Raw genomic sequence first — 12,364 nt, forward strand, 5'->3', positions numbered from 1 at the left:
AGCTTTCTTTAATAAATATGCATCATTATTGATGTCGGGCAGAATTAAGATTGTTCTGACAGTATATGATAGCAGTAGAAATTATGAATTAAAAATAGAAAATGAAAATTATAAAATAAATCCACCCTAAATTCAATCTTCTCCTGCATCAATTATATAATATTATAATTTTTTCTGTTGGCATATAATATATTTCCAATCTTCTCATGCAGAGAACACACACGCTATAACACTCCTAATCCGAGAAGGTCAAGTTTATTAACTGTAAAGTATCAGAGGCGGCAACAGTGTATATTAGCAAACTTATAGCATTTATATATATATATATATATATATATAGAGAGAGAGAGAGAGAGAGAGAGAGAGAGAGAGAAAGAGAGAGAGAGGTTTGGCTATCTCTTTTTTATTTATTTTTAATAAAAGATTTAAGTATTTCATTGATTAAAGATTACGAGCATAAAACTTTTACATCATAAAATATAAAACTCTACAAAATTATAGCCACATGGTATGAGGTTATAAAGTCATAGATACAAACAAAATTCTTACAATAAAGTACTATCTATGACTTTCATCTTCCGCTAACTCACATGTACAAAAATTATTAAAGAGCAGATATGCTCCGATCAGACTAAATCTAAGAAAATGGTAGCCAAATATTCTAGAAAAATTTATTCAAACCAGGTGTGAGAGATAACCCCTCACATGAAAAATTTAGACCGTGAGAGATAACTTCTCACACCTGACTAACATTCTTCCCATAGATCATCCATGAGGGCAGATCTAAAGAGACTACAATTTTTATTTAAAGCAAAAACATAACCAGTAAATAACAAAGGCTAGGGAGGAAATGACATTACAAAAGAAAAAAATAAAATAAATTAGCCACATGCAATTAGCCACGTGGATGAGGGTCATCCACCTTGCTAATGGGTCACCATGTGGCATTAACGACATGGGTCCCGTATGGTTAATTAGGTTGTCGCTAAATGGCAATTAGTGACGTGGTATTTTATGTATATAGTTATTTAGCGACGTGATACTTTTAGCCACGTGCTACTAACCCACAACGCTAACATCTAATTAAAATTTTTTTAGAAAAGGAAAAACAGAAATTACTCTTCTTCTTCTTCTTCTTCTTCTTCTATTTATTTATTTACTTATTTATTTATATTTTCAGAACTAATATATCTCTATGGATCTTCGGCGCCGTAGTTCCAAATCCGACAAGGGATTCGCCGAGGGTTGGCGAGTCACGGGGAGGGCCGGAGTTCCGTCGGGGAGGTACGGAGATCCGTCGACCAAAAAATCGCCAGATTTCCGGCCAGAACCGCCGGAAATCACTCCTAGCTCAACCGGCCAACGATCCACCGGAAGTCGCGCCTCTGCTCTGCTGGAAAATGCAACACCTAGGTTCACCGGTGACGACCCTTGGTGATTTGGGTCCGATGGGTTCAGCTCATTGATTCACCGGTTCTCTCTCTTTTTGGGTTTCTCCGATCTCACTCTCCAGTTGGGTTCAACTCAGTGTTTTGTTGAGAGGAGAAGGGGGAAAAAGGATCGAGAAGAAAGAGAAAGAGGAAAGAAAATAATGCTTTGTTTGTTTTGGTGTAAAATGATTTTGGAATTTTACTGTGTTTGATACGAGCGAAAATAATGGTTAACGAAAATCATTTTCAGTTTGACCATAAAAGCTTCTTTAAATTTTGGAAAACAATTTACGGTTTTAAAAACCGTAAATCGTTTTCCGAAATTATACTCTTCGCCCTTATACGCACGTTTGATATCCGATTGCGGGAATCCTGCAATAGTTGGTCGTCAGAATCCAGGCGGCACCGAAATCCGATAGTCGGATTAATGCTGGCCCCAGAATCCGGCCACCGGATTAATGCCGGCGCCGGAATCCGACGACATTTGGCCACTGTCACCGGATTCCGGAGCCGGCAAAATCTGGCCGGATCTGGACAAAGTTGCTGGGATCCGGCCAAACATACTCGCCGGAAACCGGTAACAGTGACCGGACGTTGCTGGATTCAGGTGACAGTTGCATTTTCACTTCTCGTAATTTTTTCGTGCAAACCAAACGCCGAAAATTATTTTCGAGAAAATTATTTTTTCTGAATTTGATTTCGTCGAAAATATTTTACGACAGAAATCATTTTACGTCGAAACAAATGGAGTTTAAGAGGAAATAAGAGAAAACAAAGGCAATAATATTATTATATGTTGAGGGAAATAAGTGAAAAGAAAATCACATTTTTCTTTTTTTGAGGGAAATTAAAGCTCGTATTTCAAATCTTCATTTTTTTTTCTTCATAAAAAGTACACATAATCTTTTCATTATCAAAGTATCCTTCAAATTACCAATTGTGTCAATATGACTCTATAACTATCAAAAAATGTCAATGTCTCTCTAATGACAAAAATGTCCTTCATAAAATTATTAAAATAGAATAAAAACTAAAAAATATATAAAATAACAAAAATTTATAGAAAAACAAAATTAAAAACTGTTTTTTTTTTAAAAAAAAATAATATAATTTTCAGTTATTTTTTCGTTTTCGTTTCTTAAAAAAAAAATCATTCTTTTTTCTTTTCTTTTCGTTTTTTTTTTAAAAAATGTTTTTATAATTTTCAGTTATTTTTTCGTTTGCTTTTTTTTAAAAAAATAAATAAATAATCGTTCTTTTTCCTTGTTTTTTTTTTGGAAAAAATATATATATTTTTTAAGTTTTTAATTTTTATTTTTTTAAAAAAAAAAAAAATTAGTTTTAGTTTTAGTTTTTTTTGAATTTATAAGGACATTATTCAAAGAAATTTAGGGTCATTTTTGTCATTTTGTTGGTCTTAAGGGGGACATTGACATTTTTTGGTAGTTTGAAAGGGGACATTGATGCAATTGGCAATTTAAGGGGTAGATTGACAATTGAGTGATAGTTTGAAAGAAATACGCGCATTTTTTTTTAAAAAAATAAAAAATAAAACAAAAATTAGCCACGTGGTTTAATTTGTCATGTCACTAATTGGCAACGTGGCAAATAAAGACGTGGCTAAATTTTCAAATCCTCAAAAAAAAAAAAAAAAAAAAAAAAAGTCATTTGGTTTATTTGTCACGTCACTAATTGATGACATGGCAATAATCCACGTGGCAAATTAGCCACGTGGTACATTTCGCGACATATTAAATTACCCACGTAGCGAAATCGCGACGTGATAAATTACCCATGTGGTGAAATCGCAACATGACTACAGTATCGGTTACTATAGCCACATGGCAAAATGTCAGTTTTTTGGTTGTGTGAACGGTACAGTACGAAGGTAGATGAACGGATGCATAACGGATAGGCAAAAATTGCAGATCTAATTAGAGAACATTTACAAACAAAAGAAAAAATCAGAATGGGAGGAAAAAAGTACGTAAGATTGGGGAGTAGAAAGGGAAAGAGAGAGGAGGAGGGAGCAGACTTCTCTCAGATCTGTTTTCTGAGGGGTGAGGTCTAGGACCGGCTAAAGAGAGTCTTTCGAAATCATGTTGTACTGAGTTAAAATATAAGGAAGTAAGACAAGGATATTGTTTATGAAAGAAAAATTTAATGTATAGTAGGGAAGTTGAAATTGCAAATTATATTCATCGAAAAAAAAGAAAAAAAGAAGAAGAAAAGAATTGATGCAAATAATTGTCATAGCAGGAGTGGGTGTTTCGGGTTAGCTTTGATTTCTCCTATGTATACCACCTTTATACTTAAGGGCGCCTTATACCATTTTTTTTTTCTCAATAAAACTTAATTACTTATAAAAAAAAAAAAAATTAAAATTGTCATCGTATGGCCCTTACTTGGAATTTGAGTATAGACGGCAATTACATCTTCTTTTGAATTTATTGTGAATGAATGAAGAGATTTCTTGGATTTATTCTTGGTCAGTAAAGAAAAAGTGGATATGTGCATGCCGAGTCTTCACTGCTTTCATGATCACAATCTCGATCGTAATAAAATATAATATAATTCAGATACAATTTCATCTTGAATGCTGAAACTCAACCATTTAATGGGTAGCATCACACACACACATATTTTGAAAACAAAATTATGAGTGTACCTTTTTTTTAAAAAAATATTATTAATTGGGATTTGATTGTTGTACTACAAGCCCACAACACGAGCACAACACCCTCTCATATGAGAGTGGACTCCACACAATGGGGTTCACCCTCATGTGAGGGGGTGTTGTGTCCATGTTGTGAGCTTGTAGTGCAAATAACATTTTCTTTATTAATTTGTACGCAAATTAAGAAAAATGAGTGACGGTTTAGTAGGGAATTTGGGATAAATATTGATTTGCATAGAAATAACTTCATTTTTAGTATAATTTCTTGTGGACATTTTAGTAGGGAATTTGTCGACAACCCTTGAGTGCATTGGTTTGTAAATCGAGAGGCAAAGACAAGTTGCAAGGGATAATGTAGTTAGGGGCTATGATGCTGTACTAATGATAACAGTGGAAAGGAAAAGAAAGAAAAAATGTGGGAGTAGAATATAGGCAATCTTAGATCTCTCATGAATCATGATCTACAATTCCTCCTCATAAATTAATTAATTCTGATAATGTGATAGTATTATAGTAGCATTTTAAGTTAATTATCAGTTAATTAACTTAATATTTTACAAATTTGAGTAGAAATAATTGCCAATATCCTTCCAAATGTTTCATGTCATCCAAATGGAACGTACGTCTTAACACGCAATTCCAATTTGCACCAATTTCTTGGCAAGTGATAACCAATTAATTAATTGCTGTCATTTTCCTCTCTCTTGTGATTCCTACGTGCAATTTGGGTATAGACGACTCCAAGCGTGGAGTCTTTGTATTGAGATAAACTTCCAAACTCATCCTTGAATTTATCAACTAATCATCTTACTGGAAGAATTCTACAAAAAAAATAAATAAATAAATAAATAAATTTAGACAAATTAAAATCACTATATTAATTTAAATCTTCCAACGGGTTCAAGACTTGTAGCTAGCTAGTCATCACTAATTAGATATGTAAACATGTGGAATTTAACTGGCAATTTGCATCTCCAAAGACTCCAAGTCATGTGGTTCTTTAAATTGACACAAAATTGTAAACCCAATGTGCACGGATAACAATATTAAATCTTGACTTCTTTTATTTCTTATGGTCTGTAGTCTTTGCATCGACATAAAATTCCAAACCCAAAGTGGACGGAACATCGGTCTTCTTTATTTCTTTTTGTACACTTGATTATATTACATCTTGCAACGTCTTCAACGTACACTTGTAGCTACTCATATTTATGCATGTACACTTGATTGATTATCACTTTCAAATAACATCAGGGGCCCATATGGAATTTAACTGCCAATTTCCCACTCCAAAGACTCCAAAAGTGTGCTTCTTTGCATTCACACAAACTTTAAAGCCTAAGGTGGACTGACCATCATATTTTTTGAATTTATTGTTAGTCGGTCCTTATTGCATTGATCACCTCACGTACAACATCAATTTTCGTGTAGAAGAAGACTAAAAGACTAGAAAGTTCAAACCCAAAGTGGACGGAATGAGAACATCTCCTTAATTTCTTTTTTAGATTTATTGTGATAAGTGAGTTAAGCCATATTGAGTGGGACACTTACAAAGCAATTTAGTCATTTTAGATATTTTTTTTCTTCCAACTTAATAGCCCTCATTGTCATGTAGAATGAAGAAAAAATATTAGTTTAAGTTTTATCTCATTTTTAAGAGCCGGTATTATTTTGTAATGGTTAGTAATATTTAATTTATGTTTTAAGAGTCAGCTTTTAATGATGGGCTTGGCCCAAAAGTCCATCATATTAGGGTTAGAGTTTATTTCCAGTGTCTATTTAAATGTTCTTTGTACTCCTATGTAGACTATGATATAAATTATGTTGAATAAAAACAGATATTTTGTTTGAGATATGATTTTTCTTCTCTTTTGGTGGTGAGACTCTGCTAAGACCAGTGAACCTCTGGTTCAACCACCCCTTCTTAAAAGAAAATAAAATTTTTTCATTAAAAAAAAAAAAAAGTGGAGGTGGAATGAAATAGCTTTGAAATAGGCATTCTAATTTGAGAGATATAGTTATTCCTCAATTTAAGGAATATGCATTCGTTCATGAGTAATGAGAATGGACATTCCTAGTGTTAGTGCCTTATCTTATTATTATTATTTTTTTTGAAGAAATATTACTCATCTCATTAAAAAGTGAAATATATATATATTTCATTTTACTATACAATTTAATTAAGACCAATTTGTGTCTTAAAAGATCTGGATGTCAAACTCTACCGTGCATAATGGTACGTTTAATTGAATTATTATTAGCTGTTTGCTTAATTTTCCCAACCGATTAGCATTGTCTACAACCTTTTGGAATAAATGAAGTCATAAAAGAGAACTTGAAAAGAGAGTCATAAATTAAAGAAGAGTAGAAAGAATTTCATCCGCCCACGACCTTTAATTTCTTATCGTTCACAATATATACTTGAACCCTATGCATTTCTAGTCATCACATGCATTTTGATGTCTAACTCTTTCACTAGCAAAATGGTTAGCAGCCATATCTATATGTCCGCTGTTCATCTCCTCCTGATTTTTTTCTTCTCTTTGCTTGCAACTGCATCCTACTTGCAAATTATCAAACCCGTTTCATGCACCAAAAGCCCTATTTTCAGATGCTCCGAGATTGAGAAAAAAGCACTTCTTAGCTTCAAAGAAGGTCTCATAGATCCATCAGGTCGTCTCTTTTCTTGGGTTGGTGAGGATTACTGCAATTGGACAGGCGTTACCTGTGACAACACCACCGGGCATGCACTACAAAAAGACTAGCATTTAGTGACGGTTTTTTTTTAGACGGTTTTAAAAACTATCTAGAAAAATAAAATTTACTGACGGTTTTTTGAAAACCGTCTGTAAAATCAAAAATTACGACGGTTTTACTTAAACCGTCCGTAAATTTTCAAACGGTTTTAATAAAACCGTCTGTAAATTTACAGACGGTTTAAAAAAAACGTCTGAATTTTTTTTCTTTGCTTTTTTTTTTTTCAGACGGTTTTAGGAAAACCGTTTGGAAATTTCCAGACGGTTTTCCTAAAACCGTCACTAAATTTATAGACAGTTTAAAAAAAACCGTTTGAATTTTTTTTCTTTCATTTTTTCTGGACGGTTTTAGGAAAACCGTCTGGAAATTTCCATACGATTTTCCTAAAACCGTCTCTGAACTTCTTTTTTTTTCTTCTATTTTCTTTTTACTTTTTTCCTTTATTTATTTTCTTTTTCTTTCTTTTAAAAGAAAGACCCAGATCCCTTATTTTTTCGTCCGACCTCATCTCTCCCTCCCCCTCTCCCTCTCGTTCTTCTTCTTGTCTCTCCGGTCGGCGACTGAGACGGGCGATGGGAACGGGACGACGAGATCTAGACACGGTCGGAGTCGGTGACGTTGCTAAGGTCGGATCTGAAGCGGAAGGTCAAATATCCGGCCGGATCCGACCGATATCCACGCCCGACCGGATCTCTGTCCGGATCAAAGACAGATCCGGCCGGAATTCGTGGATTTCTGGCTGGTTCTCCCTTCCTCTCTCTTTCTCTCCCCCCCTCCGGCCTCCTTGACACCACTTTCTCCAAACCACCGGATGGATGTTTGATTTTTTTTTTTTAGGTAAGTGAAATTCTTAGGTTAGATTTGCATTAATTTTGTGTTGTATTGAGTTTGGATTGTGATTCTTGGGTTTGGATTGTTTGATTTGTGAAGGATTTTTCCTCTGTTTTGTGATTCTTGGGTTTGACCGATGGATTTCCGGCAGTGACCGGAGAAGCCGAAGAAGGACCGGTGGAACCCGAAGGAGACTGGCAGTGACCGAAGAAGGACCGGTGGAACGTCTCTCCGATGGATTTTCGGTAGAACTGGAGCTGATTTACGCCCACCGGACATAAAAATAAAAATAAGAACAATAATTATATTAAAATAATAATTATAATTATAATTTAAAAAAAAAAAAAAAAGAAAGAAAGAAGAAGACAAATTCTGGACGGTTTTGGGCAAAACCGTCCAAAATTTTATGGACGGTTTTGCCCAAAACCGTCCAGAACCAGTTCTAGACGGTTTGGGCCAAACCGTCTAGAATTGTGGACTGTTTGACCCAAACCGTCCCGAACCTTAATTAGCGACGCATATTCCTAGACGGTTTTAAACCGTCTAGAAAAAACCGTCTGGAATCAATTTCAGACGGTTTTTTAGCATTTCTAGACGGTTTTAAACCGTCCAGAATATGCTTTTTTTTAGTAGTGATGTCGTCAAGCTTGACCTCAAAAACCCATTTCCAGTGAGTGAATTTTATTTTCTCAATGGAGAAAGCTCGACCCCATATACAGAATATGAGTATCGTCGTGATGAAGTAGAACAAGCTTACCACAAGTCATGCTTGGGGGGTAAGATAAGTCCTTCATTACTCAATTTACAACATTTGAGTTACCTAGACCTAAGCTTGAATAATTTTAATGGATACACTGTTCCGAGGTTTTTGGGTTCCCTTGAGAGTTTGACATATCTCAATCTCTCTTTCTCAATGTTTGCCGAAATTATTCCTACCCATCTTGGGAATCTATCAAGGCTACAATATCTAGACCTCAATTCATTTTCATCCTCCATCGACCTTTATTATTCCTCTCCAACATTGGAGGTTGAAAGTCTGCAGTGGCTTGCTGGTTTTCCTTCTCTTAAGTACCTTAATTTGGGAAATATTAATCTTCAGAAAGTACTAAATTGGGTTGATGCGGTTAATATGCTCCCTTCCTTGGTGGAGTTGCACCTAGTTAATTGTGGACTTGTTAGTCTTCCTCAATCTATTTCCTCCATCAACTTCACATTGCTTTCAGTGCTTGATCTCTCTTCCAACAGTTTTAACTCCTTCATACCTCACTGGTTGTCAAATGTGAGTGGCCTTTCAACAATCAATCTTGATTCCAGTTCGCTTAGAGGTGCTATTCCAATTGGTCTGGGACATCTAACCAGCTTGCGCATCTTGGATATAGCTGGCAACCATTTTACTGGAAAGATTCCGAGCTCATTTGCCAACCTTTGCAATTTGCAAACATTATATCTGCGGAGCAACAATATAAGTGGGGAGATAACCGAGTTTGTGAACGGCTTGTCTCAATGTTCCAACAGTAGCATGGAGTATCTAGATTTGAGTAAAAATAGGTTCCTTGGGGGGAAATTGCCCTATTCATTGGGAGGACTCAAGAATTTGAAAACTATTGAATTCCAAGGTTGTTCTTTTTGGGGTTCAATTCCAGATTCTATTGGAAACATGTCTTCATTGCAAACATTTGACCTCTCGAACAATAAAATGAACGGAACAATTCCAGAAAGCATCGGGAAACTGTCAATGCTTGTTTCGTTGAGCCTTGCTCGGAATTCTTGGGAAGGTGTCCTAATTGAAACTCATTTTCAAAATCTCACCCGATTAAAATCTCTTAGCTTGTCTACGAAATTTTCTGCGAAATGGACATTGGTTTTAGATGTCAAACATGATTGGGTTCCTCCTTTTATGCTAACAGAAATTAAATTAGAAAAGATGCAGATCAGCCCAAACTTTCCAGCGTGGCTAAAAACACAAAATGAACTCAAATATCTTTGGCTCAACAATGTTGGCATTTCTGACACCATTCCGCATGACCTTTGGAAGTTTTGCCCAAATGTCACCTCTTGGAGTCTATCCGGGAACAAACTACGTGGACAGGTACCATACTTTCAATTTCACCCTTTGGCATATTATATTGATTTGAGTTCCAACCACTTAGAGGGTCCACTCCCACTTTTTCCTGGTAATTTGAGTGACATATCTCTCTATAATAATATGTTTTCTGGACCTATTCCTGAAAACATAGTGGAGCTACTACCCAAGTTATCTTGGTTGGACCTGTCTTCAAATACAATTATTGGTAGAATTCCCTACTCTATTGGAAAGCTAAAGGAATTGACATGTCTTATTTTGAGAAACAATTCCCTATCCGGGAAACTACCCCCTCATTGTAAGGATTTACAACAGTTATGGTTGTTGGACTTGTCAGAGAACAATATATCCGGTAATGTTCCCAGTTCAATGCGACATCTGGGTTCATTAGGGGTATTATCATTGGGCCAAAATCGTCTTGAAGGAGAGCTTCCCTCTTTCTTTAGAAACTATGGAAACTTGCAAACCCTTGATCTTGGAGGAAACAAATTCTCTGGAAAACTTCCAACATGGATAGGAGAAAGTCTACCATATATATTGAGGTTAAGCCTAAGGTCCAACTTGTTTTATGGGAACATACCTCAACAATTATGCCTTCTTTCAGGTTTTCGAATCCTAGACCTTGCACACAATGAATTTTCAGGAGCAATCCCTCAATGTTTAGGAAGCTTCAGCAATGATAAAAATAGTGAAATTCCATATGGTGAGCAAATGATGCTGGTTTCAAAAGGAAGAGAATATCTATACGATGATCCAATCCTTTATCTTGTTCATTCAATAGACCTTTCGGGTAACAACCTATCAGGAGAAATACCTGATAATATAACAAGCATCTCGAAATTGGTCAGTTTGAATTTATCAATGAACCATCTGTCTGGCAGAATTCCTAAAAAAATCGGGAATTTACACATGTTAGAATCACTTGATCTCTCAATGAATGAGCTATCTGGTCCTATTCCTAAAAGCTTGTCTTCTTTGAACTTCTTAAGTCGCTTGAATTTGTCATTCAACAACTTGTTTGGAAAGATTCCAAATGGGAATCAACTTCAAACACTTCATGACTCTTCTATCTACGAAAGTAATGCTTTACTCTGTGGACCTCCTCTTTCGACCAAGTGTTCAGAAGACGAAATTAGACCGAGAGTAAAACCAAATGGTGGTAATAGAGTAGCCAACAAAAATGGAAACGGAATTGAGTCAATCTCGTTCTACATTAGCATGGCAGCTGGATTTATTGTTGGATTTTGGGGAGTTTGTGGAACACTGATTATCAAAACTTCATGGAGACAAGCTTACTTCAGAAGCTTTGATAAATTGAAAGACAAGATTGTTGTGCTCGTTATGATCAAAATTGTTCACTTGCAACGGAAGTTCAAGTCGGAGAGAAGTTGAGGCTATAGGCATTGGAGCTTTCCTTAAGATGCATCAATTATGTATTATAAGTTTTTCATTTTGCTGTAATAATATACGCTCCAATCAAGTGTGTTAATGTCCTATATATGAATTATTTTAGTGTGAGACATTTTTGCTTTTATTCCATCCCACCAATCATTTTATCATCATATGAGAAACAAATGATTTTTTAATAGAATTCTTTTTCAACTTTGTTGGTACGACTATTAAAAAAGCTTATACTTCTCAAATATTAAGATATATATATATATATATATATATATATATATATATATAGCAATTGTATAAATTGGAGTGGAAAAATTTCTTTCAACCTAATTTGAAGGAAAAACCCCTTCCTTCATCTAGATATAACAAAGGCCGTTTCTATGCATTTTTTTTTTCTTTGTTAATAGGTGTCCAGAGAACCATACAGAAACTTTACCATGCATAACCAACTTATAGAATTGTAGGTAGGTTGTTTGCTTGGCCTCCCACACCAATTCGTCAATTGTTCCTCTATTCAAGGTAGACCAAAGCATGCACATTCTTGGTCGACTTCATCTATTAAATGCAACAATTTCTGCTCAAGTTGGGCTCGCAAACTAGAACCCAAAATAATTAAGTTCTAACAAATGCAAAACTTGTATTCAAAATTTATTATCAAACCATCATTTTATTTCCAAACTTTAATTTGAAAAAGTCAAGCCAAAATTACAAGGATTGATAAATGATATAAATCCATCTCCTACATATCTCATCTTCAAATTCATCATTGGATTTATGGGACACACATTGGATCCCACAAATTTAATGGTAGATTTAAAACTTGGTTGTATGGAGATGTGTAGGAGATATGTAGGTGATGTATGTGTATCATTTTTCCTATATTTACATTTATATAATTTATCTATTATAGAACTAGCTACTTGCCAAATCACTTTTTAATAATCAAGATTTAACACCAAATATGCAACTCATAATCAAAGTAATATATCTTTGAAATTTAGCGATGATCTAATGTTAATTATTATTCTGCATATGCATACAACAAATACACAAAGATATATACATTTGCATTATATCGAGGCAACTGATAACCTATCCGCAGCACATCAATTCGTCAAGCAAAATTTCAGAGAGATCATCCCTTTACGCAAGAGACCATCACATTCCAGATTACAATATACCAAG

At 34.9% G+C, this 12,364-nt stretch overlaps 1 protein-coding gene across 1 annotated transcript; it reads left to right on the top strand.

Moving 5' to 3' along the window:
• Positions 1–8,311: 8,311 nt before the first annotated feature.
• On the top strand, positions 8,312–11,170 carry LOC133869292 (receptor-like protein EIX1). Its single transcript, XM_062306246.1, has one exon. It carries the CDS (start codon positions 8,312–8,314, stop codon positions 11,168–11,170), a length of 2,859 nt encoding a protein of 952 aa, XP_062162230.1.
• Positions 11,171–12,364: the final 1,194 nt, after the last annotated feature.

Source organism: Alnus glutinosa, chromosome 5 (genome assembly GCF_958979055.1).
Source record: "Alnus glutinosa chromosome 5, dhAlnGlut1.1, whole genome shotgun sequence".
NCBI classification, from domain to species: Eukaryota; Viridiplantae; Streptophyta; class Magnoliopsida; order Fagales; family Betulaceae; genus Alnus; species Alnus glutinosa.